Source organism: Hemicordylus capensis, chromosome 2 (assembly GCF_027244095.1).
Source record: "Hemicordylus capensis ecotype Gifberg chromosome 2, rHemCap1.1.pri, whole genome shotgun sequence".
NCBI lineage: Eukaryota > Metazoa > Chordata > Lepidosauria > Squamata > Cordylidae > Hemicordylus > Hemicordylus capensis.
Genome location: NC_069658.1, coordinates 264,796,390 through 264,823,906, shown reverse-complemented (window position 1 = coordinate 264,823,906; position 27,517 = coordinate 264,796,390). Strand labels below are relative to the sequence as shown.

At 45.8% G+C, this 27,517-nt stretch overlaps 1 protein-coding gene across 2 annotated transcripts; it reads left to right on the top strand.

Annotated features, from left to right (window-relative positions):
- Window positions 1–1,293: 1,293 nt before the first annotated feature.
- Window positions 1,294–21,241, top strand: LOC128347904 (zinc finger protein 436-like). Of its 2 annotated transcripts, none has more exons than XM_053303213.1 (10): window positions 1,294–1,409; window positions 5,343–5,509; window positions 7,667–7,750; window positions 9,152–9,385; window positions 11,429–11,451; window positions 11,591–11,706; window positions 12,898–12,930; window positions 13,703–13,803; window positions 15,111–15,219; window positions 16,303–21,241. In XM_053303213.1, exons 2-10 carry the CDS (start codon window positions 5,474–5,476, stop codon window positions 17,382–17,384), a joined length of 1,818 nt encoding a protein of 605 aa, XP_053159188.1. In that variant the 5' UTR covers window positions 1,294–1,409; window positions 5,343–5,473; the 3' UTR covers window positions 17,385–21,241. The 2 variants fall into 2 exon arrangements, with proteins under 2 accessions (XP_053159188.1, XP_053159187.1); XM_053303212.1 differs by lacking the exon at window positions 1,294–1,409 and adding an exon at window positions 4,909–5,245.
- The last annotated feature ends 6,276 nt before the right edge of the window (window positions 21,242–27,517 follow it).

Sequence of the window (27,517 nt, the reverse complement as noted above, 5' to 3'; positions counted from 1 at the left end):
TGAACACATCCAATACCAGCACTTGGCGTTTCCTGAGGTTTCCCCCACAACCAGACAGATGTAAGTCAGTCCTCAGTTAAATGTTGATCCATCCATCCCTGTTTGTGTGCATGTACTATCGCCCCACGGGGCCTCCCCTCATTCTTTGGCAGTGTCCTCCTTTTAAACATGATGTATGGAGGCAACTTCTCACTGTTGCCTAGTGCCCCTAGCATCATCATGAACCAGTTCTTCTCATTCCCAGTCGTTCTCAGCACGACAGCTTTCTCCCCTTTCCTTGAAACCATTTGCCTGTAAGGTAAGTCGCAGCTCAGTGGTGTCTGGTCAGCATTCACGATTTGTCCAGTAGAGTACCGATATCACTTACAGAGCTGCAACACAATCCACTGATACTGCACAGCTGATGCTCCACGTCCTGCAGCAGACTTTGAGCTGCTGAAGTGCGCCTCCGGATGGACAGCTTGTGCCGCTGCGTAAAGAGGTAGCACCATTTCGCAGAGGCCTCGAAGGTGCTGAGGGGATCCATCCTTTGAGAAAGCTGAATTGCTTTCGAGCAGATTTCCCCAGTGCTGACAGCACACCCTTGGGATCGCCTATCCAGAATGTTCTGGAGCAGTTGTCTTTCCAGTGCTGGGTGATGAGTCCTGCGGCCACATCCCAGAGCTGGTGAAAATGGGCTTTGAGATTGAAGGTAGGCTGCCTGCTTTTTCCAGAGGTGCACATTTGCCTCATTCACCTCAAAATCTTGGCATGCTGCACGGTTGCTACTGTTGGAAATTCTCTGTGGTGAGAGAATCCCTTTCTCATTATAGCAGAGTGCACAGAGGCACAACACAGCGGTAGTTTAGTTAGGCATGCGTGTATGCTGAGAGTAAAGTAACTTGGAGCCAATTCATAGTTTCAGATCAATATATAAGGCATTTATTAAGGAACTCCATTCTAGATAGGAAAGTGAGGAGCTAGGATCTCTAATCTATCTATCTAGCTGGATGCAGATGGATTCTGCATCTTCTCTGCACACATGGTGCAGGGAGAGGAGCTTGCCATGTTGCAAGGTAGAAGGACAGGTAGGGAAGAGAAGGAGGAAGTTAATCCCTAAGAGTACCAATCTACATTTCAAAGGGATAGCATCAGAGCAGTGGAGAAGGGATGACCAATGTCTTGACCTTCTAGCCCTCTGACTTACTAGTCTGTCCTCCACTGTCTGAGGCAAAGAGACAGCGCAAAGTCCTTTAACTTCCAACAGCTACTGCATTCTGCAATGCTTGTAAGTTTCAAGGCAGTAGTTAAGCTGACTCTTCTTGCAGCCATGCAGCTCCCTGTGGAGTGGGGTGGGGAATGAGAGAGATGGAACCAGACTCCCGACTCATTCCGAGGAGCACATCCTGGGCTGCATTGGAACCCCAGAGGTAAGCACTTGACTCCCAGGAATATCCCAGCCTGTGAAGCGCAAAGGCTTCATTTTGGATTGTGGGCCCTTCTGGGGCCAGGGGACCATCTTATTTATGTATTTATTGTTCTATGTAAACTGCTTTGAGAACTTTGGTTGAAGAGCGGTATATAAATGTCCGTCGTCGTCGTCGTAGTCATCCACCCTGCTTGCTTTCAATTGCCTGCTCAGCTTGGATGGGGGGTGAGACAGGAGGACAGGCAGAGTATTAGTTGTAGCAAGCTGGGCCGAAGAGTCAGGCTAGAGTTGTGGAAGAAGCAGCAGCAGAAGTGAGGTCTGGAAAGAGTATGGTTTCTAGGCAGCCTATTTCCCCTGGCATGAGGACCCTGGCTCTTTAAGCAAGAGCCTGGAACCAACCCACCCCCCACCCCCGCCTTTCCCAGAAACCAGGAACTAGCCCTCCAGCACCCTCCCACCCCTGGTGTAAACTAGAGTCTGAAGGCTGGAGGATCGGGACGAAGATCCTCGCTGGAGCCAAAAGAGGAGTTCTCTGAAATTCAGGAAGAGAGGCAAACAGAAGGGAAGCAATAGGTCCAAACCCTTTGTAACACTCAGGCTTAAGTAGCACACAGCTGGAGACAAGGCACCATGCCCTGCACATGGCTTGGCTCGTTACCTCCACATGACACCGAGGAAGGTTGCCTGTGCATGTGGAAGGACAAAAACTGACCGTTAAAGGGGACAACCAACTCCCTCTGTCTGCCTGGAAGTTTTGGGGGGGGGGGCAGGGGGGAAACCCTGAACCTTAAGTCAGGAAAGGGGCCTGAAGTTTGGATGCAGGCTGGTCTGGCGCAGGGGGAGAACCATGGGCCTTATACCCAGGAAAGGGGCTGGGGGAGCGGAGAGAGTGAAGAGCCTAGAGGCCTGGTTTACCTGCCCTTGGTTCAAACCCAGGAAAATCAAGCCTGGAAAAGGTGCAGAAGAGGGCAACCAAGATAATCAGGGGCCTAGAGCACCTTTCTTATGAGGCAAAGCTACAACACCTGGGGCTTTTTAGTTTAGAAAAAAGACGACAGCGGAGAGACATGATAGAGGTCTATAAAATCATGGAGTGGAGAAAGTAGATAGAGAGAAATTCTTCCCCCTCTCACATAGCACTAGAACCAGGGGTCATCCCATGAAATTGATTGCCGGGAAATTTAGGACAAGCAAACGGAAGTATTTTTTTACCCAACGCATAATCGTGTGGAATTCTCTGCCACAAGATGTGGTAACAGCCAACAACCTGGATGGCTTTAAGAGGGGTTTGGATAACTTCATGGAGGAGAGGTCTATCAACGGCTACTAGTCGGAGGGCTGTGGGCCACCTCCAGCCTCAAAGGCAGGATGCCTCTGAATACCAGTTGCAGGGGAGTAACAGTAGGAGATGTTCTGAGCCTGATCCAGCTAGTATAATGATAATCCATGACAAGATTTCCAGATAATGGCTGACATGATGTTCAGTGCTAATATGTTCACAAATGGTCTACCTCTGAAAACCAGTTGCTGGGGAATATCAGCGGGGAGGCCTATTGCCTTTAGCTGCCCCTCTTGTGGGCTCCCTGGAGGCATCTGAGTGGCTACCATGGGAAGTAGGATGCTGACCTACCTAGGCCTCTGCTCGGATCCAGCAGGACACTTTTTAATGTGTGTGTTACATTATTATACTGCCCACTCTAAATTAATAGCTCTGGGCAGTTTACAACTAATAAAAATATTAATTTACATGAAGACTGTAGTACAAGAGTTTAGGTGAAGGACTTTAAGACTGTAAGTATGAAAGGCCAGACTACTGGTTTTCTCTCTAGTTTTAATGTCACTACTGCTTGTTTTTCAATCTGCTGTGAACCAACCCCATAATGTTAATTGAAAGGCACTCTAAGTCTAGATAAATAATGCAGGTAGGGAACTCACTGCTACATGATGAGGTGATGGCAGCTAACTTAGAAGGCTCTAGCGGGATTAGACAATAATGGAGAAAGAGTGCTAGACTGCTAAATGGAACCTCTATATCCACAGTCTACTTCTAAAAACCTGTTTTTTAACAGTGGCAGGGGCGTAACTACTATTAGACAAGGGGAGGCAGCTGCCTGGGGGCCCCCATGCCTCGAGGCCCCCCCAGAGACAAGTCACATGACTATATATTATGAAGTGTGTGTATGTGTGTGTATCAGCGAGAGGCCCATTTTAAAATTTTGTCTCTGGGCCCACTCCAGCCTTGTTACACCCCTGGGCAGAGGCCTATTGCCTTCAGGCCTTGACTGTAGGCTCGCCAGAGGCATTTGCAGACTAGATGGCCCTCTTTTCTCACAGAGATCAGGGAATGTTTTTAAAGACACAGAAGCTCTATTCTTGTTCCATCAGTGCACCATGTACACAGAAACAGATCTGCACACAGGTACAGTGCATGTTATGTTGAATGAAGGTGTAGCTGTACACTTCCTATCTGTATTTTGCATTTGATGGGTCACTTTTAATATTTATTACTTTGTAAATCACTTAGAGAACTTTTGTTGAAAAGCAATATAGAGGAGTAGACTGCAGAACATTTTTTATGGACAGAGCAGAGAAGCTTTCTGCTTTTAAACCTGCCTAACAGGCAGAAATTATCTGATAAAGCTGTTCCCAGAATGGGAACCCAGTGATGAAATGCTACATAACCCAAGTCACACAGTTGTTAATGTCATGGGGCCTCTATCCATAAAAAGGTGGTAACTAGTTTGTGAGAAGTGAGTGGACCATGGAGGCCAAGGAAAGTGGAGACCAATAAACAGGATATTTAGCTGGAAGATTCAATTTCAAACCTCTACTCTGTGACCTGAAGCGAAATCCAGCCCATTCTATGTCTCAAACCATCTGATAATCTAGAATATAACAATACAACGTGTGATCTTTTTAACCCCTCGTAACTGAGCAAAGAGTCTTCTTTTTAAAGTGGTGATTCTCTTTATTTAGCAGTGGGAGAGCAACTGGCCCTATCCAACCTCAGCACAGCATCCCTCCAGTGGCTGTTGCGGGTATCAACCTTATGTTTCTTTTTAGACTGTGAACCCTTTGGGGCCAGGGGACCATCTTATTTATGTATTGTTTTTCTATGTAAGCTGCTTTGAGAACTTTGGTTGAAGGGCGGTATATAAATATCCGTAGTCATAGCATCAGCAGCAGTCGTCTTCCCTATACACTAAGGAATGGAGGCGTCCCAGCAAACTGGGTGGATTTCGGTTTATTGTCGTTGTTATTGTTATTCGCAATAAGGTAGTTAAAAGCACGTCCCTGCTTTCGCTTGTGAAATGTTAGAGGGGATTGATTCCTACGGGCATTCCGACCGAAGGACAGCAAGAGAATGCATTCTGCTTTCCTCGGACGATTGAGATGAACAATGCATTCCTACGGCTGCCTGGAAGCACATTCCTGGAATTATCGAGAAGACTCCTTTGCTGACGTTCATTTAAAAATAGCGGCTGCACTAACAGCGAACTGGAGTGCATTTTCTCTTTAAAGTTAATAAAATCTAATGAGGAGAATAATTCATTTATTACAGTAATGCTATAACACTACTAATTTAAACAGGCGCGCCGGTGTTTCTAGGGAACACTTAACGCATCCCCTCTGTCTGTAAGGATTCCAACTACAGCAGCATCCACGAGGCGGGGGTATCTGCCCACCACTAGCTATGCTCCCAGTCCCTGTTTCTTGGTTACGCCCGCCCATCACTTCCTGCTCCAGCTCCACCTTCTCTCAGCTCTTGCTTCATCCTCTTCCTGTTTCCAACTCCCATACCAACCCGGGATGCAACACTGGCGCCGGCCGGGAAAGGTAGAGTGAGTTGTATAGGCTGGAAGCTTGGAGAGAGCCTTGGCGTCCTAGCTCTGCTGTTTTCTTAACCCGTCTTTGTATTGGCTTCCCTTTGCAGGGATCGGGGCTTCTTGTATCTGACCGTCTTGGCAGAGGAGGACTTTCTTTTTTCTCAGGGCAACAACACGTGAGAAACTCAGATGTCTCCAGGAACTCCTTTGCCTTGAGCGTATTTGTGTGCAAGCAGCGATGGACGGAGCTGGGATCTTGACCGGAGCGATCAGAGTGGGTTGATTCATGGGAAATTGGGGATCTGGGAAACGAGGGATTTGGGGAGTAAGAGATGTGGGCACCAGACCCAGCCCAGAGTGATGGGAGGGCATGAAGGTGCCAGGAATGCGGTCAAGCTATGGGGCCCAAGCGCCTAATTTACGAGGCAGTCGGGTCCTAATTTCTAAAGTGAGAGGTCCTGGGGCTCAAGCTAGCCTGGCAGTTGAACCCTTTGGACTAGAAGCCCTCTCCCCTAATCCAGAATTACTCAAACTTTTTGAACTTTAGCTCCACTCAACGACTTGCTTTCCATTGCACAGCATGCATGTTTGGGATTCCGTTATATTTGTGCTTTCCGTCATCATTTATTGTATGCTTACTCATATCTTTGTTCTTCTTGTTTGTTGGATATGCATTTCCTTATGGATCTGTACTGCATATAAATTTTGTAATACTGGTATTCCTTTTCCCCCCTTCCTTGCTTTTTGCCTTTTGTGCTTGCACCCTCCTATTCTGAGTCAGGCCATTAGTCCATCTATCTCGGTATTGTCTGTTTTGACTGCCAGTGGCTTTCCAGGGTTTCAGAAGGGTCTTTCTCAGCTTTATCTGCAGATGCCAGGTACTGAACCTGGGACCTTCTATGGGCAAAGCAAGTGTCTGTCGGTAAGCTACAGCCCCTCTCCTACATGTAGTCTCATACTGGGAAGTGGAAGAAAACCAAAGCTCTTCTCCCTCCCATCTTCCCAGGTCAGTGTGAGATTATGGGGCACAGTCACCCCCCAAGAAAGCAGTGTGGATTAATGGGGCCTCCACCCGGAAGTGTTCAACCTACCCAGTTCTCCTTCCTTTCCTAGACCCGCCCCCCCATCCTATTTTGCCTCTTCATTTATTTTTAAGGTTTCACTTCCCTCAGAATTCCCTCCCACCCTGACCCTCTTCCAGCTATTCCCGGTGGCCCAGAGGATTGAGAATGCAGGTAGCCATCCCATATGCTCAGATTTGCCATGCTCCCTCCCTCAGTGTTTTTAAAAAACGTCTTAAAGCACACCTTCTTAAGGAGGCTTTTTAATGCTCCATTATTATTTTATCTGGTAGGTTCTTTAGCTTTTTATAATTTTCAGTTTTAATTTGAACCTAATAATTGTTTTTAATCTGGCTTTAAAAAAAAAAAGTTTTATTACTTGTCTCTGTGTCTATCGTATTGTTATAAGTTGCCCCGAGCAGTAGTGCACTGGAGGGGCGGGGTGTAAATATTTTAAATAAATAAATAAAAATGTGTGGCAGGTGGCTAGGGTTAGTCAACGGTGAGAATAATTCCACATGTTTAGATGCATCTCAAATACTAATTTGCACTCAAAATAGGTTCCATAGCTGAGCCCTAGCTCATAGCAAGCATAGGAGATAGAGGCTGTTTGTAGCTGAGGTCAAGGACATTAGCCATTTCACTGTATTAGCTTTGGCAGGGTTCCCAACTTGGGTCCTCAGATGTTAATTGGACTGCCACTACCATCATCCCTGCCACAAAGGCCATTGTGGCTGGGGATGATGGGAGATGTAGCCCAACGATTCCCATCATTCCAAGGTTGGGAACCCCTGAGGTAGGTACAAGGCAGAATCTTTTCAGTCATGATTTCAGCCTAATCAAATTCCCAAGAAACTGCCTAAGATTGCAAGGTTTAAGCAAGCAGGGGAGAGCTTAGCCTTTGGCAATAAGAACATAGAAAGAGCCCTACTGGATCAAACTGAAGGCCTCTCACTGGAGCTTGTGAATGCAGACTCTGTGGACATGAAAGTGTGCCATCAAGTCGGTTTCGACTCCTGGTGGCCACAGAGCCCTGTGGTTTTCTTTGGTAGAATACAGGAGGGGTTTACCATTGCCTCATACCGCACAGTATCATTGTCTCATACCGCGCAGTATGAGATGATGCCTTTTCAGCATCTTCCTATATCGTTGCTGCCCGATATAGTAGCAGCGGGGATTTGAACTGGCAACCTTCTGCTTGTTAGTCAAACATTTCCCTGCTGTGCCACTTAAGGTGGATGTGGACATGAAGTACTTCGTAAAAATTGAAAGTTGCTGTTACTATGGAAACCAGACGTTAAAATTAAAAAACAACAGCATATGATGGGTCAACAAACCAACCAAAAATATCCCTTTGATCTTTTCTCCAGATGGAGCTGCAGGAGCACCTGGCCTGCCTGAGAAAACAGAGTGAAGAAGCTAAAGCTGATGAGAAGAAAGTCAGAGAGCTGCTGGTGAGTCCCCAGATCCAACCCCCTCTCTGGTTCCTCTTCTTTCCACCCAGCCCCTGGTTGAAAGAGAACTGTGTGTTATGGCTATGTTGCAGAGTCTCAGACCTTTTGTCAGAGACACTAGCCTATGGGTTACTGGAGAACCTGACGCACTCCAAACCGTTACAAAGCAACTTTGAGAGTACATTTGGTCTGTGTAATAGGCTCAGAGCAACTGTTCTGGGTTATGGTTGTAAAAGCTTCTTCCTCCCACCAGTTTAAAAGAGAGAGGGGATGTTGTTGGTTGGGTGGAAGAGAGAGGGGGATGAGATTTGTACCAAGACTGCTTCCCTTTGTCCTTTTGGATAGATTCTTTCCCTCTTTTGCTGAACTCTTGAATTTCTGACAAAAATAAATTAGAGGCTGTAAGAAGTCTCTGTTGGATCCAGCTCAGATTTCTGCTTCCAACAGAAGCCAACAAGATGTCTTGGAAAGAATCGGGACTTCAAGGTAATAGTCTTTGTCCCCCATATCTGGTCTTCAAAGTCAGACTACCTTTGAGTATGGAGATTCCATTTAGCTGGACCCAATGCTACCCATTGATAGCCCTCTGCCCCTTGAATTTGTCTAATTTGCTACTAAAGCCATTGAAGTAAGTGGCCATCACCATATCCTTCACTACTGAATTCTATAAGAGAATTACACATTACAGTATGTGCAGGAGATTGTAGGCAATGATTCTACTACCCTGTCTTGGGTAAAAGCTGAGTTATTTGAGCCAATTCCTCCTTATGATGCCTGAGGAAAAGATCATAGGGGATCCTTCCCCCTCCAAGCTTCTCTTCAAACTGATTGTGCCCATACATATGGACACCCCAGTGGCGTAGTTTGTGATGATGTCATACACCCCAATTCAAGATGGTGGGCATGTGAATGTCTGAGGTGGAAGTTGGTAATTATCCATTAAGATTATAGTGAAAAGGAAGTAGGCAGATTAGTTCTAACCAGAATTTCTTGTTAATTATTGAACTGGTTATTGAATGTTAAAAATCCGTTGAGAACAATAACAGCTAAAATATGATTATTTAGAATTTATTCTAAAAATACAAAAATAATTATTTAAACCTTTCACCTTGCATATTCCAGTGTAAAAGTTGGTGCATTCCGCTGCTCTCAGTGGCAGAATTGTTTTTGCAAAATTTGGTATCTGTAGATAATCCAGAAGTATTTTGCACAAACAAATCCACGGACACTTCGAAATATATAATAGATCATATAAAATAATCAAGCCACAGAAGCAAGAATTAAGGCAGCAGATTAAAGACAGAGCAACAATTTAAAAAACCATAAAATGCAACAGCAACTGACAGTGCCCTTGCCTTTCTCTGCTGTGCCATGCAACTTGATATATTTGTTTTATTGCAGAAATGGCTAGAAGGTGAAAAGCAGAAAATCATCCAAGAGTGGAAGGAGCTTCACAAGTTTCTGGAGGAGCAAGAGTGGCTCCTGCTGAGCTGGCTGGAAGAGCTGAACAGGAAGCTTGTGCAGAAAAGGGAGGAGAGCATCTCCAGGCTCTCCCTGGAGATATTCCTACTTGACGATTTGCTTAGTGGGAGGGGAGGGGAGAAAGAGCAGCTCTCACAGAACACAACCATGCAGGTGAGGTGGTGCTGTTGAATCTGCTTGTGGAAGCCTTTGATACGAGTCTCTGAAATGATCACTCTTCCCACTTTCAGTGGCAGAGATGAAGGAGGCCAGGCCAGATTTGAATCGGTGTTCTTCATTGCAAGGGCCGGTGGTGGCCCCTGTCAACCCTAAGTGTGGCCCCCATCCATCCATCCATCCATCCATCCATCCATCCATCTTCTATCTATCTATCTATTTCTCTTAGGTGTACCTATCGCTATTCCCATGTGTGGCAGCTCCCACGAGAATTTGTGAGCAGCTGCCTGGATAGCGATGTGGACGGGGGAGAAAATGGTGGTAGCAGCCAGCCGGCAGGCGGGCAAAGAAATGGCGGTGAATGATGCTGGCTGGCTGGCCAACGAAGGTGGCAGGGGCAGGTGGGGAAGGAGGGGGCGGGCAAAAAAGTGGGGTGTGTGTGAAAGCAGTGGCAGCAAACTAGAGGCGCAGATAATCTGCGCCCAGCCCAGCTACTTTTAATTATTTGATTGGGCCTGTGTGACACTTTGGCCAAAGCTGAACACACTTCACAGTCCCCCTGGCACCATGTGGAGATGACCATTCCCACTATGCTTTGGCCAGCACTGGTGGCGTTCCTTTAAGGGAAATTGAGCCCTCTAAAGCCCTTGTACCATCTTGAGAGGTGTGCATGGAATGCTGGAAAGCATGGACCTTCCCAATGCTTTTCTTCTAGATCACTTAAAAAGGGGCTCTGTCAGTGCTAGAAGAGGCCTTCTAACACTGTAAAAAGCATAGTACTGTGCATAGGTCAGCACAGTGGGAAATGGCTCTCACGTTGAAGGGTTTTTGCCACAGTGACCCCTGCTTGAAAAATAGTGAAGATCATGGTCTTAAATTCTGTGCCCGCAGTGAAAAGATGCCCCATTTGCATATTATTGACTATTGTATCATGTGCAAACGTGGGTTTGCACGGGTTTGAATGTGGGTTCATTGTATTCTGTGGAAGTTAGAGGCACATGGAATGCTGCTGGGGGCAGATTGGTGTGGAGTGCAAAGAGAGGAAGCACTAGTGGGCTATGGGGAATATAGGAGTCTCAGGCTTTTGGTTAGGGCAGTTGTGTCATTTTGCTTCCCACCCACCCCTTGCCTGTAATCCATCACCAGCTGGGATGTGGGGAATTGTAGAGAGGCTAAAGAACTGTGGATTGTGTGACCATAACAGGAAAACGCAGTTCTGGAAATAATTATGCAACTTGAGAATGTGATGCAGAAAGTGTGAAGAGGGAATCTACTCCCTCATAACTGCCACTAGTGGTTGCAGCTATGCTCTGGGCTGTCTTCCTAGTCCCTTTGATTCCATTTGGTACTTTAGCGGGGCATCTTACTTCATTGGGGCCGTTTATGCTTTGCATGTGTTAGATCCCCCAAGTTGCATCTCTGTTCCCGCTGGTTTAAAAGGATCTGATTTTGCAGAGACCTCTTCTAGACTCTGGATTGCTGCTGTTAAAGTAGAGTGTAGTTTGGTAAGATGGAACTCTGTTGCATTATTATTTTTTCATCCCCATACATGGTGCTGTACAAAAAATGAAAAGACTGGTCTGTGGGTCATTTGCACTTGCTCACTGTGAATTGCTTTTGGAGCTCATATACTTGATCAGATAACCATGGAAAGTAAGTAGGAGGAAACTGGAGGTTCCTGGAGAGTGTGTGCTCCCAGTGCATACCAGAAGTTGCATGCATTTTGTGTCTGAAGCCGTCAGTGTTGGGTGACAATGTTGGGTTCGCTCCTCCACCTGACATTCTCTGCCCGACTTCAAATGTTGGTTACAAATGCCAGGCGACGGAGGGAACCCAACATTGTCCACCCAACATTGGTGGCTTCAGACAACACAAAATGAGCACGACTTCTGGCTCATGCCAGGAGTGCTTGCTTGCTGGGAATCTCTAGCTTCTTCCCATGGGCTGTCTGTACCTGCCCAGTGTTTAAACTTCCCCAGCTCCCGGACAGGGCTATGACCATTAGCTACTGACTGTCACTTCTTTTGTCTCCCCTACTAGGGTTTCAGAAGCACTGAGAACAGGTGAGTCTTTTGCCCTTGGAGGTCAGCTGGCCCTTGGAGGTCAGCTGTGGCTCTGCCACAGTGGTATTCTGTGAAGAAAATTAGGGCTTCTGGGTTTGGGCCTCATCTTAATATCTCTTCCTCCTCTTTCTGTCTCCAGTATGGAGGACGGTCCATCCCTGAAAGCACAGCTTGACTTGGAGGAGCTAGAACAAAGGGTCAGCCATTTTTCTGAGAGAAAGGACACGTTGCAGGAACTGATGCTGGAGTTCAAAGGTGAGCAAGAGGCCTTGTATACAAGCACAGGAAAAGGAGGTGGCAGAATGGGCCATACCACTTTCAACTGCAGGTGGATGATTCCGTTTTTAATCGCCCCCTACGTAATAAGTTCCTTGCAAGAAAAAACTAACACTTCAGGGGAAATGGTTTTAGCTGTAGGCTGGTTTTGTACCATATTTGCCCAAATGGAAGGTGACTTTGAATGTAAGTGTAAGGTGCCTTATAATATAGAGGTGATATCTGTATTTACCCTAAAGAAAGAGGACTCTGAAGCTAAGATGACCCCCTATATTTAACAGGCAAGAACTATGAAAAAAACTCAGCTTGGATTCGGGTAAATACAGTACTTGCAGGGGGCTCTCTTGGTGTTTTTTTGTTTTTTTTTAACATAGTGGAACATTAAGAAACATGACCCTCCAAGGCAGTCTGGAGGAGAACATTCAGTTCTACCACTTCACAGCTCTACCACCTCATTCTCTTCTGATTAGTAGGTGTAGCTTTGGCCTCCTTTTTTTTTTTTTTAACAGATTCATGGCTATTAGCCATTAGGGATCTGCTTATTACCTGCTTCTTAAGGGAGCCAGTCCGTGCACACTCTTATTAGCCATAGCAGCTAAATAGAGCTTTCAGATTTTGGAGGCAGTATATTTGTTAATCATTCTAGAAGAGTAGGAGGATTAGCATTCCACCAGTTGTTACAGATAACTATTTTATTTTATTTTTATTTATTTATTCATTCATTCTGCCCAAAACTTGCGTCTCTGGATGGTTTACAATAAAACAAAATAAATAACAGAAAAAGTTGTCAGTAATGGGCAGTATCTGCCCTTCCGTTGGAACGTTTTGCACATACAATTATGTTTGCTGATCTCCCTCTTCTCTCTGCTCTCCCTGAGGGTCACCAGCCCACTGGGACATAATTGGGGATCAGCGGCAGCAGAGGGAAGAGGGGGCTGGGGAAAATAGTTGCATGTGTGAGACATTCTGATGCAAGGGCAACCTTAGGCTCAATAGACAACACCCAGACTAACGGCAATCAACAGATGTGCAATAAATTTTGCATCTTCTGTCAAATCCTCTGATTTTGTATTACTAACAAACAAAGTTAATGGATCAGCTATTGTTAAGACATCCCTGTGAATGCTTGAGTCTGCAATCTCCCCTTTCTTATCTTCTTGTTATCCCTAGAGACTTTACGGCTGGAGCTGGAGGGTGATGCAGGTATGCCTTGCTGTGTGTCATGGGGAGATGTGAGATGCACTATGCTATAACAATATTGTAGCACAAGGGAGGGGCAGTTGGATCTTCAGACTTGTCAGGGTGTAGGAGACACCTGTTGCCCAGACAAGATCCTAGCCCAAGCAGGAAGCCTTCCTGTTGAGGAAGGTCCACTGGTTAGTTTGGGTTGGTGGCGCTACGCCAGAAACTGAGAAACGTATTTGGATACTCACTGCACAAGGATGCTCTGCACAGAGCTGAAGGCTGCTGGTTCTTGTCCTGTGCTCCAGAGGACGACAGGCCTGGCCAACCCATGACCCACCAAATATTACGCCACCTGTTCTTGCTCTCTATAACCTTGGGCAGAATGCAGCAGCTAGCCGCAAGGGGGAGCCTCAGTGAGGCAGGACCTGACAGTGACTCAGAATGCGGCTTTTCCTGTTGTAGCTCCCAGATTGTGGAACTCCCTTTCCCCAAATGTCCATCTGACCTTATGATAAGTTCTTTCTGACACCATGTTAAAATCTTCCCTTTTCTTCTGGCTTTTGGCAGCTAAAGATTAGGATGATTTAGGATTCTGTTGGCTTCTGGGTTTTCTGCTCTGCTGTATTATATATTTTCTTTTATTGTGTAAAAATATATTTTAACCTTTTAAATAAATAGATATATATAGAGAGAGTATATAGAGAGAAATTGAAATGGGTACTTTTAGTAGAAAAGCACTTAATATACATAATAAATAAAAATTCTGATATTGTGCTTTCCACTTTGACAGGCTTCAGAATAACATCCGTGTTTCACTCCAGATCATCCCCTTGTGACGAAAAGCCACTGGAAAATCTAGAAGGGGCTTTGCATGCAGCAGAACCAGCTCAGGTAAGTAGAGGCTATCCAGGAGGACAATGTAATAGTAGTACTGGAAGGAGACCAAAGAGCTGTACAAGCCTTTCAGCACTTCCCTATATTGCTGCTGCCCAATATTTATTTATCTATTTATTTTATTGTTAAATTTATATACTGCCTTTCATTAAAACAATCCCAAGGCAGTTTACAGCAAGATTAAAAAACAAGATTGTAAAAAAGATGCAATTAAAATATTAAGCTAAAAATATAAAACAAATCTGATTAAAAATTTAAAATACAAGCATAAAAGCAATACAAGTACAGAGAGCAGCAGCAGAGACTACGGGTGACTACAAACGTATTTACGAGGTACAGTCTGGGAAACACACCAGGGGAGGGATTTGAACTAACAGCCTCTTGCACTCCAGGCAAGCTACTTCCCCACTGCACCGCCACAGCTGATAACCACGCTGGAAAAAAAGTGTAGAGAGCACATGATCCAGCAACCTTGCCGAAGCTAAGCAGGTCCAAGTCTGGTCTACACAGGGAAGGCTGACTGCAGAGGAACCCCTCATTTTGCCTTTAGTTCCATGAGGGAAGAAAAGCAAGGCATCATTAACATTTCCATATTGCAGTGCCCCAAGTGCAGGGCAACCGTGGTTCTGACAATGACTTTCTAAACATTGCCTGAGTTGGCTCTGTAGCTGATTTGCAAATTTGGATCTGGTCTCCTGTGTCTGAAGTACAAAGTTCATCTGGCGCACCACACTGATCCTCCACACTGCCCCCCAAGTAGGATCTGGCTTCAAGCTGGGGAACGCCAGTGTGGTATAGTGTCTGAAGTGTTGGGTGATGACTCGGGAGACCTAGGTTCAAATCTCCTCTCAGTCATTAAACTAGGCTGGGCTACCTTGGACCAGTTACCCACCCTCAGCCGAACTGACCTAATTATTGTGAGGCTAAAGCAGTGGTGAAAGAGAGGCAAGACCTTGTCCACCACCCCCTGCTCTCTACTTCTACTGCTACTACAATGGATATTTATATACCACTCTTCAACCAAAGTTCTCTAAGCGGTTTACATAGGAAAAAAATAAATGCATAAATAAGATGGCTCTCTGTCCCCAAAGGGCTCACAATCTCTCTGAAGATCAGGCAGGATAAAAAGGAAATCAAGAAAAATAATCCCAAAATGTCAACTTTTATACTGCAAGACTCCAAATTGCATGCTAAGTGCACAAGCACATGGCATGCACACACCCATTCAAGGTCTTCAGAATGATATGCCTGGATTTGGGGGAAGCCACAACCTGCTGATTTTGAAAAATGGTTGACTTTCCCAGGGTTCCCTGGTCTTGGAGCAGGCTGCTGGAAGTGCTGGCATGGAACAATGGACTTCCAAGGAACCCAGAAAGCAAGAGAGGAGCGGAGACTTAGAAGAGCAGAGGGAAGGTGCGTTGTGCTTAAGTTTTAGATTTCTCCATACCAGAGGCCTCTTTGTGCCTCCACTGCTTTACCAGCAGCTGCAGTTGCTTATTCTGATCCCAACTCCTGTCTCTAAGCCCATAAAAACAACCCTGTTGGATCAGGCCCAAGGCCTATCTAGTCGGGCATCCTGTTTCCCACAGTGGCCCACCAGATGCCTCTGGGAAGCCCACAGCTGAGGTCATGCCCTCTCTCTTGCTGTTGCTCCCCTGTAGCTGGTATTCAGAGGCATCTTGCCTCTGAATCAAGAGTTCATCTAGGTTGAAGATCGCTCAGAATCAGTCCTTCGAACACTACATACTGCTTATAAAATATTGACTTCTCTGAAGCTGAGAGAAGGCACTACCTGAGTGAATAGATTTTTTTTAACCTGGTACTTGGTCAAAGAGACCCTCAGTGGGAATAAAGAGGACAATCTTAGGGAATAATAATAATAATAATAATAAATGATTTGATTTCTATACTGCCCTTCCAAAAATGGCTCAGGGCGGTTTACACAGAGAAATAACAAACAAATAAGATGGTTTAACTGGAAGATTGGTGCATGTAGAGCAGGCCTGCTCAACTTAGCCCACCTCAACTGTTTTTGGACTACAACTCCATAATCCCCAGCAGTGTACTCTCTAACTGGGATTCCCAGACGTTGACTACAGCTCCCAGAATGCCCAGCTGCAATGGTTTTTGCTTGGGGATTCTGGGAGTTGTAGTTAACAACATCTGGGAATCCCTGTTGGAGGGAACACTGATACCCAGCCACAGTGGCAAATAGCCAGGGATTTTGGGAATTGTAGGCCAATATCTGCCGGAAGGCCGAAGTTGAGCAGCTGAGTTGAGTTGCCATGGAGACAGTTGAGAGTAAATACAAGAAGCTTAAAGTAAACATGAGGAGTGACAGAAAGCCAATGAGGGGGAAAAGCGATATAAAGGCATTAATTGGGTCAAAACACATGAATATCAGGTGAGCAGTAATAGTTAGGAGAGAGTGGAGTTCGATACCAGCAATGCAAAACATTACAGTGGTCTTATTTTATTCCTTTTTTATCCTAATAGGTGATGGGATGGAAAGTGAGGATGAAGTAGAGACCCCTCAGCAGGAATATCCTAAACAAGCGGAACTACATATTACAAGAACAGGCGAATATCACAGAGCCCTTTCACAGAGTCCTAAGAAGGAAGAGTTGATCAAAGTTGAGTACATCTCAGGACAGAACTTTGCAGGAATTCTGGACAGTAAAAGCCACCATGAAACCAAAGTGCAGCCTAAAATGCGTATGGAAAAGAAACCCCACAAGTGTCCTGCCTGCGAGAAAAGCTTCCGCCGATTTTCAACCCTTATTACGCACCGGCGAATCCACACTGGAGAGAGGCCTTATGAATGCCACCAGTGTGGGAAAAGCTTCAACCAGAGCTCCAACCTTTTTCGGCATTTTAAAATCCACACAGGTGAGAAGCCCCACGTTTGCCCTGAATGTGGAAAACGTTTCAGTTTTGCCTCGGATGTCACCAAACATAAAAAAAGCCACCTAGCAGGGAAATCACTGAATTGTTCAGTCTGCCAGAGAAGTTTCCGAGACTGCCTAACCCTTTTCAAACATCAGCGAACTCATACGAATACAAAACTCTACAAATGCCCTGAGTGTGGCAAAGGTTTTAGATTTAACTGTTTCCTCACAGCACATCGAAGGAGGCACACAGGAGAGAAACCATATAAATGTGTTGAGTGTGGAAAAAATTTCAGTTCTCACTCAGCCCTTTTTACTCATCGTAGAGTCCATACAGATGAGAAGCCCTACAAATGTTCGGACTGTGGAAAAAGCTTCAGCCAAAATTCAACCTTGAAGACACACTGGAGAGTACATACGAATGAGAAACCCTATGCATGCCCAGACTGTGGGAAACATTTCAGTCAGCGTTCCACTCTGATTAAACACCAGATAATCCACACCGGTGAAAAGCCTTACCTGTGTACTGAATGTGGCAAGAGCTTCAATCGCAGCTCGGCCCTTCTGGCACATAAAAGAATCCATACAGGCGAGAAGCCTTTTGAGTGCCCTGACTGTGGGAAAAGCTTCACTCAAAATGGACATCTTAATAGGCACCGGAGAGTCCACACCAAAGACACAGGAACCTGATAATTGAGTCTAGACCCCAAATGAAACCAGTGCTTGTTAATGGAAGGTGTGAACCAGTCAGTCAGTCTCCTGCTCTTGACAATATGGGGGTGGGGTGCATTTTAAACAGAGAACCTGCTGGGACTGGGACTGGGTCTGGGTCTGGGAGGTGGCTTTTTAAAAAGAGAAGAGGAGACACAAAACGGCTTCAGAGGAGGTAGGCTCAGTTTTGGATGCACAAGCTATTGGGGAACTGGTGCCTCTGCTGCAGGGGGTGGGGCAGAGCTGAGGCAGGTCACTTGAGGAACATCCATCACCCCACTTCCTCTTAAGGACATAAGAACAGCCCTGCTGGATCAGGCCCAAGGCCCATCAAGTCCAGCATCCTGTTTCACACATTGGCCCACCAGATGCTGCTGGAAGCCTACAGGCAGGAGTTGAGGGCATGCCCTCCATCCTGCTGTTACCTGCCTCTGAGGCTGGAGGTGGCCTATAGCCACTAGTAGCTGTTGATATACCTCTCCTCCATAAGAGACTTACCAGTGTTGCCTCTGCTAGGTATTTGCCTTGCTATCCAAATAAGGCTGCAGTCTGTTTCCCCAGTACTTTTAAAAATGTTAACATCTTTCTGTTAATCTACATATTGCCTTCTGGGTCTGTGTGTGTGTGTGTGTGTGTAAGCCACTCTTCTATAATACCCCTCCAATTTTCAGCTAGTTTGTCTGGTTCATGGTCACACACGTGGCCTTGTGTGGTTCCAGACAGGCACATGTGCGAAGGATCGTATTGGCATGCATCTCATGCCAGCAAAAAGCTGCCTCCGAGCTGCATTTTGCTCATGCTGTAAACTGGAAGCATGCTGGTAAAAACTACCAGGGGCATGCCTTCCACACACCCCTTGTGCATGTGCCATGGGCACAGTGATATTCAGCTTGTATCTGGACTCAGAGGAGTTGCTGACATTTCGTGGGCTTCCTCAGGCAAGTAGCCCAACTAGCTTGAACTGAAATATGAACCTGGAGCCAACTGATGTTTCAGATGAGGTTTGTTCATTTGTATTAAGACCCTTGTGGGTGAAAATGTCTCATACCACTTTTGGACATTGTGTTTGTTTTGTGGTTGTGTGTGTTTTGTTTTTGGTCCCCTAAGATCCTGTCTTGTGCTTAGTCTCTTGTTCTTTGTTGTGTAGGATCAGATGCTCCTGTCCAAAAGAACCGAAACACTACAACAGCACCACTGACAAAAGCATTATAGTGCTGAATTAAAACACTGCAAGGCAGCGATGGGGAAACCACCGCCTGCAGAGCTTTGCAGATATTAGAATGTGCACAGCCTCTGTCCACAAGTAAGAGGGCAATCCCTGGCAGACCAAGGTGTCCATGAGAAAGGGCAGTGGCTGGGGGCTACTGAACCCAGGACTCATATTTGATGGATTCGGATCTTAGAAGAGTCTCTTATTTTTACTGCTGGATTCATCACTGGGCTGGAAGCCCTGTGCTATTCACTCCTTCCCAAAAGCGTTCAGCCCTGTTCCCTAGCTGGCATTGAAAATCACCAGCTGGTCTTTGTCGTGTGGTCACCATAGAGCATGGTGGGGACAGCCATCTTCAGGCCACTGCCACCCTGAGTACTTCTGGGGGCCGCCAGAGGCTTGCCTGCTGCTCCCCCAGCATCTTCAGCAAAGCCTCTTCCCCTGCATGCTGCCTACAGGGGATGCTCACACATGTGAGCTCACAGGAAACTCTTCTTTGAATTGAAAAGTGCCATTTCTACAAGGAATCTCAGGGACCGGGCTCCTCATCCCCCACCACTGCGAGCTGATCTGTCCCCAGCTGCTCACTCCCATTCAGCCCCTGACCCTTTCCACCCAAGAACTTCTCTTCTGCTTTGTGCGGCTTCTCCTCCCACCCTGTGTTGTGACTGTGTGCCCATATCCCTATTTAAAGAATAAGTGTGTAGGTGGTGGGCCTTTAAACTTGTTAACAACAGCTGGTCAGCAGAGCAGGCTGCTGCTAGAAACCGTTCCAGTGCATGGAACCATTCTGGGCGGTTTGGTTCAAATTAGAACTGAATTCGAACCGAACCGCCAGTCCGCGAACCGGTTCATTAGAACTAGCTGGTGCTTCAGTTCTTGTGGTCAAACTGGTCTGGTTTGAGAGGTTCTGCTTGTAAAGGGGAATCCAGTAAGAGATCCTTACCTGATTCCCCTTTACAAGCAGAACCACCCAAACTCGACCCAGTTCAATTCCCCCCCCCTTTTTGGAGGGTGGGGGTTGGTACAGTTCAATTAGAACAGGTTCTGCACACTCCTAGCTGCTGCTGAGGTGTTCCTCCTCCACATGGATTGGAGGGTGTTCTGGGGAAAACAGCAGATTGAAGAGGCCACAGCCCCCCAACCAAGGCCTAACACTGCCTGCTTGCCTTGCTTCTTGAGTTGGCTACCTGGGACTCAGGACAGGAGTCTGGAAAAGGCAGCCACAGCCATTGTGCCTATTTGATCAAGGTAGGCAAATGCATGGGGGTGGGGCTGGGGGGGCTGCCCCTCCCTTGCTCCCCTACCGCCCCACCACGGCGCTGTCAGTACGACTAGTAAATGCGCATGGCAGCTGCTTCCTGTTCCCAGCAGCGTACATGGCGGGTGGCGTTGGCATGCCAAGGGTGTTGCTGACGACTCAAGATGGCTTCCGCACATGCACAAGCACTTGTGTACCGATGCACACTGCTGGCAACAGGAAGCAGCCGCCCCGTGCAGCATTTAATAGTAGTACTACTGACAGCATAAGGGGGACAGTGGAGAAGCAACGGAAGGGCAGGTAAGACTTGCCTTCCTCTTTTTAAAGCGCCTGCTCTCTGTTCTCCCAGATGTGTATGAAGTGCTTTGTGCACATTCCTACCTGGCGGCATCTCAAGACTCCAGCCTGAAACTTTGGATGGGTGCCGCCAGTCAGTGTGGACTATACTACATTAGATGGACCAATGATCTGACTTGATAGAAGGCCGCTTCCAATGAAGATAGGGCCATAGCTCAGTAGAAGAGCATCTGTTTTAAAACTTTTGTATGCAGAAGGTCCTAGGTTTGATCCCTGGCATCTCCAAGTCAAGCTGGGAAAGACTCCTGCCTGAAACCTTGGAGAATCACTGCCAGTCAGTGTAGACCAGGGCTGTACAACTTCAGTCTTCCAGCCATTTTTGGACTACAATTCCCACTATCCCTGATTATTGGTTGCTGTGGCTGAGTATTATGGGAGTTGTAGTCCAAAACCGGCTGGAGGGCTGAAGTTGTGCAACCCTCGTGTGGACAATAGTACTAAGCTAGATGGACTGATGGTGTGACTCAGTATAAGGCAACTTCCTGTGTTCCTATTCGGATCAAATCTGGCACTTACTACTACTACAAATATTTATATACTGCTTTTTAATAAAAGTTCCCAAAGCGGTTTACATAGATAGATTTAAATAAATAAAATGGCTGGTTCTCCTGCTGGTTCTCCCCCAGAATTTCTTCTACCAATGTAGTTCATCCTTCTATCTCTCACTCTCTTCAGTTCTTTCTAGGAGCTGGTCTTGATGGACATGATCTCATCCAGCCAAAGTACTCTTATGCCTACCATATGAATTTTGAGAACTTTCTACATGGTATAATTCTACCAATCCAGAATTATACCATGGGGTATAAAAGCAGGGAGCACTACACCTTTCTTATGAAGACAAGGGCAGTTTTCTCCAAATCAGGGTTGAATCCTGGTCAGTGTTGGTGCTTCAATTCCAGAACCTTTTGTAAATTTCTGCTTTTTAAAAGTCCACTTAGAATATAACTGCTCAGTGGTAATATATTCCAGTATACTTTGGGCAGATCTCTTTTTTAAAGGGTTTTTTTTTTTAAAAATAGCCTGCATAATTACTATAAAACTGCCTTTAAAATGCAAATAATATAAATTAAGTTATGTGTTTGGGTGTGGCCATGTGGGGGGTGTAGCTATGGGGCATGCCTGTCAGGGTGGGTGTTGTGGAAAGTGCCTGCCATTTTAAATTTGCATTCAGAATTTGCAACAACACCACTGGCTATGTATAAGAAAGACCAGCAGCTACAATTCCCACTGCCTGCTTCCGCCTGGCATGTCACTGCTTGTTGTAGCAGGCACTGGGCATCCAGGATTAGCAGTTGTGGTCTCTCTGGTGGCTGTGCTGGCTCTCTCCCACATGCACATGTTCACTTTTTCAGAGCACACACATTCAAGAGAGAGAGCCAGCCAGAGACATCCTGGATGTTTATTGCCTGCTTCAGCCTGTGGTAACACACCAGCCAGAGACAGGCAGCATGTATTGTAGCAGCTGGTACGGGATGTGCAAAACATTTCAATTTGGAATGGGTTGCTTCAAACCCGAAACAAAATGGCCTTTAAATAAAGGGCCTGTTTTGAACTTGCAACAAAATTTCCTTGTTTTGAATTGAAATGTTTTGACATTTTGTAGGCCTGTTTTGTTTGTTTGTTTGTTTGTTTAACATATTGTTATACCGCCCAAAACTTACATCTCTGGGTGGTTTACAACAAGATAAGACATTAAAACATTAATTAAAAACAAAAACAAGAAATTTAAAACACAACAATTTAAAATTTTTAAAACAATATTCTAAAACAACATTAAAAACAATCAAAACAGTATCAGTTAAAAGCCTGGTGTGAACAGATGCTTCTTTAAAGACTTTTTTAAAATTGTCAGAAATGGGGAGGCTCTTATTTCACTAGGGAGTGCATTCCAAAGCCTCGGGGCAGCAACGGAGAAGGCCCATGCCTGAGTAGCCACCAGACGAGCCGGTGGCAAATGCAGACGGACCTCTCCTGATGATCTCATTGGGCGGTGGGGTTCATGACAAAGAAGACGTTCTCCTAAATACCCAGGGCCCAAGCAGTTTAGGGCTTTATAGGTTACTAGTGTTTTTAAGCCCGTTGAAATAACGGGCGCTAGTAGGGGAGAGTTCCAAGAGTGCCGCCCGCGCCCACCGTCTTTCCCTTCTCTGCAGCCAGTCGGGACCTGCCGCCGCTGCCTCTGCTCTCCTTGCGGCCGGTCCGGACCCGCCGCCGCCCCTGTTCTTTTCGGCGGGGGGGGCAGACCCACCGCCACCACCTCTCCTATCCCCGCATCCGGGCTGGACCCGCTGCCCCCGCCTCTACCTCCCTGCGGCCGGGCCGGACCCGCTGTCAGCGCCTCTGGCCTTCCTGCGGGCCGTCCGGACCCACCGCCGCCCCTGTTCTTTTCGGCGCCGCCAGCTCTCCTACCCCTGCGGCCGGGCTGTACCCACCGCCGCCTCTGCCCTCCCCATGGCCGCCTCTGGCCTTTCCGCGGAGAGGCAACATGGCCGCCGTGTCTCTGCGGCCGTTTCTTTCTTGGACGTTCTGGGCATGCACTCTGCGCATGCCCAGAACGTCCAAGAAAGACATGGGCGCAGAGACACGGGATCACACTTTAGCATTTTATTATAGAGGATAACTAACACCTTGTATTTTGCCCGGAAACATATCAGCAGTCAGTGTAACTCCTTCAATACAGGAGTAATATGGTCTCTCCTAGATGACCCAGAGACCAGCCTGGCTGCTGCATTCAGAACCAACGGTAGTTTCTGGACTACGTACAAGGGCAGCCCCACATAAAGCACATTACAGTAATCCAGTCTGGAGGTAACCAGCAGATGTACCATTGTTTTGAGGTCATTCACCTCAAGTAACGGACGCAGCTGGCGTATCAGCCGAAGCTGATAGAAGACACAGTGTGCCTTCAAGCCTGTGCTGTGGATGTGCAGCACAGCTTTGAAAGGCTCCCAGGGAAGCTGCTAGATCTCCTTCTCTCTCCACCTCTCAGCTCTTTGGCAGGTGGGCAGGGCTTCCAGAGAGGCCTCTATGCAGGCTTCACAGAAGCCTGAAGCTCAGGAAGGAAGGGAGAAGGCAGGCAGAGTATCCAGCACTGGCTGGCCTTGCCCACAACAGCTCTCTGCAGCCCCCCTGCCCTGCCCAGCCCAGGCTTTGCCTGTTTAGTAATGGAGCTATGATGTGATTTCCTCTTTAAGGTTATTCCACCCCCACCACCCTTGAATATTTAGGGATTGGCTTGTCATAGGGCTTTGGTATTGAGCAGAGATGTAGGGCAGGGTGGGAGGAATAGGTATATTTATATTGAAGTGGACTGGACAAATGGTTGGTTTTAAAATATTTTTTAACAGAGGCCCATCAAAAAAGCTCTAAGTGGCTTGTTTCATTGCAGAAAATTACAAAAATTCTGGGACAAACAATATAAATATATTTCTAAATTGACTATGTTCAAGTTGCTTAAGGTCTGAGTGAGAATTGTGAAGCATGTGTTGTGCTTCTTCTTATTTTTTATTTCTTTAGAAATGTACTATATGTCCAAGCTGGTTGGACATGTCCAAAAACCTCACACTCACTATTTACACTGTATGTCATCAATCAGTCTGATTCTGTTATGATATGAAATGTTAAGAAGGCCCCACACGTGCTGATTCGCCCCCAGCCCCGCCCGCCACTAGGGATGGCCCTGCCCCCATGTGATCTTCAGCTATGGCTCTCCGCCTCTGCCAAAAGACCACAGAAAAGTGCAACAGCAGCCACCACATGGTATTCAGCCACCAAGGCGGGAAGCTCTTGCACTTTTACTCCTCTGCAAGGCTGCAACTCCGGAGGCTGCAGGAATCTTGTTTCCTCCTTCCTTGCCAGACCCTCTCACCTGGGAAGTGATGGTGAAGGTGAGTGGGGAAAGAAACAGCTGTGGTCTGGAAGCATGCCTCTCCTGCTGCCGCCTCCTCCCATGGGGTTAAGATTTGGAGGAAAAAGCTAACACCTGGGAGGAACTTGTTGTTGTGTCTTCCTCCCTGCCCCCCTTGTTTCACTCTGTGAAATGTTTTTATACTGTGAAAGTGTTTTAAATGTGTTTATTTTTATATTGTAATTGGGATTGTGTACATCGCCTAGAGACGTATATATCAGGCGGTATATAAATGTGATAGACTAAAAACCTGCTATCCAACATATTGTTCATAAACATGTACAAATCTATTTTAACCTTCATTTGCATAGTGGGGTCAAATTGGTTTGAAGAATGGGGGAAAGCTGATAAAACTATAATTTACATCTCCATAGTGGAGGTGTTCCTCAACCTCAGTTGCCATATAATGTTTCATAGATACAAGTTATACCTGTATACACATACAACTTGTAAACTGTAGCATATGCTGAATGCTGGGGCCTTCCTCTCCCCTACCCACCAGCTGCATTGCACAATAAACTGAAATTGCCTAGTATCTGTTCAGTAATTTTTGTATATACAAAAGTATCATTATCATTGCATATTATTTTTGCTGCTGTTCTACTCCTGTACTGCCAAATTGAAATATTTGTGCTGGCACTGAACAGGGCCGGTTGCTCTCCCTCTGCTAAGTAGAAGTGTGTCACCACTTTAAAAGGTGCCTCCTTACTCAGTTTGGAAGGTTTATAATAATTCTGTTGCCAGGCTGCATTTCCTCCCCCCTCCTCCTCATTTTTATTAAGTTTTCTTCCCTCTCCCCTTTACTCTACAAATTTATTAAATAATACATAAACTTAGTATTTTACTTTTTATGGGGAATGGAATTTAAGTATAAAATATGCATATGTTATATATAAGGGTATTTTATTATTAATGTCAATTATATCCTTCCCTTTCCCCTTTTATCCTCATAACAATCCTGTGAGGTAGGTTAGGCTGAGAGAAAGTGACTGGCCTGAAGTCACCCAGTGAGCTTCATAGCTGAGTGGGGAAGGCTTTGAACCCAGATCTTTGCAAATCCTAGTCCTAATCACTATACCACACTGGCTCTCTATTGTTTAGTTGTCTGTGGGACTGATTGCAAAAGGAAAAGGAGATTCAGAGCCCCATTTTAGGTATGGCATTGCTGAAAGACTGCAATATCTGCCCATTTAAATTTCATCTTATTCATTTCAGTGGTTGTTTAAATGAGGCTGCTGCCCTATACTCATCTTGGAGTAATTCCCATTGGGCGAAATTGAGCATACTTCTAAGACATGTATAGGATTGTGATGTATTATGAAAACTGAATATAATAAACATCCCCCGCCCCCCACTTAGGGGAATGGATATCAGACAATATTTATCCCAAACAAGTACATCACAGCAAGAGGAAAAAGGGAATGCAACTCAATCAGGATCACCGCTAAGTGCAGCGGAAGGCTCCAGTAAGTAACTTAAGGCACCAAGTGTCACTCCCGTGGATTTCAATGCAGAGGAAGACTCCGGTAAGTAAGACAGCCGAGACACCAAAGGTCAGGCCAGTGGATTTCAGTGCAGTTGCTGAGGCTTCTGATTTAGCGGATGTTGAGACTGGCCCAGTGTAGCTGAGGTTAGTAAAGTATCCCTATAAGCAATGTGGATCCACAACGCACTCCTTTCAGTATCACTGGTTTGAAAAGCACAGCTGGCTGGAATATTCTGTTCAACAAAACACTATGGATTGTTTTGCATGCAAAACAATTTGGATCAAGACACTCCAGAGGCAACAAGAATCCACTGATACCTAAACGCTTCAAAAATGGGAAGAAAGCACTGGATTCCTGAAAGCATGGAAAGACAGCAGTTCATAAGGCAAGCTTGCTGGCGTGGGCAGCCTTCAAAAAGAGGTAAGGTGTGTGGTGATGTAATGGAATAGTTACAAGTTGCAAATTCAACCCAGAGCAGAGAGAGACAGGAGTATCTATGGTGCATTGTTGGCATCACACAATGCGATATAGGGTAAGCTAGGATTACTCTTCAGAGGCCATGATGAAACTGGAGAAAGCTAAAACAGGAAGAATGTTCTAGAGTGTTTAAACTGACTAACACAATTTGATCCATTCTGCAAAATTACAATGCTCCAACCAAAACTACCTATATTTTCCCTTTCTCTTTGAATGAAATTATTCAGCGCTGGTCAGAAGAAGTGACATGCAACATAGTCAGTGAACTGAGGAAATCTGAAATGTATGCAGTAAGGCCGACGAAGCCAGCGACCACCACAAGGAACAGTTAGCCCTCCGTGTAAGGTATGTTGATCCAAAAAGAGGTTCAGTGAAAGAACACTTTCTAAGATTGATGCAGAATCAATTACTGAAGATTAATTAATCTTCATTGACTCAGGCAGTGATTAATTAGCTCACTACTTAAGAGTCAATGAGCTGCTAGACAATATTCAACGTGTAGCACAAACTTATGATAATGGTGCAGCTGTTGTGAGTGGAACAACTGGTAATGTTCAAGCTAGGTTTCAGAAATATCACCCAGAAGCAATCTATGTCCATACACCACCTTTAGTGTATCACTAATACATCACCAAAGATTAATAATGTCCAAGCTCAATTAGGATTAAAAAGCAAGTGAACCGGTACAGCTTTCAGGTACACACTGGTCTTGCCATATACATTCTATGAATGCACTTCCCAGCTATTATATGGTGCCTTTCAGAAATGAAGTTTCCAACAGCCATTGGTTTGCTAGCAAAGCTCTGCAAATTACATATAGTGTACTGCATGTTTTATGTCCCATTCTCCCCTCAGCACAACAGATAATCTGCTCCAGAAAGAAAACTTTGATTGGCAAGAGCAGCTAACTAAAAAGAAGCTGTATGTAGCACTAACGAATATGATGCTGTGCATCATCCATGGCACAGAAATCCAGGAAACAGTCATGCAAAGGAGAAAACAAAAACACATAGATTATTTTGTTGTTGAAACTGCAAGTGATACACAGGATGACAGCACCTCAGATAATTTCAGGATGAAATTACTCTGTCCTCGTTTGGCTCTGATGTGGTCTGAATTCGATTAGCGGTTCTCTAGTATCAAAGCAGAGCTTGGGAATTCAGGCATGTAATCCACAATCACAAAACTTTCTTAGTGTAGAGCAGGGATTCTCAACGTTGGGTCCCTAGATGCTACTGGACTTCAACTCCCATAATCCCCAACCAAAGGCCAGTAGGGCTGGGGATTATGGGAGTTGAAGTCCAATAACATCTGGGGACCCAACGTTGAGAATCCCTGGTGTAGAGGACCACATTTGGTTAGCAAACCACATTTGCTAAATATTGCTTGATGCTAAGAACTATATTGCACATT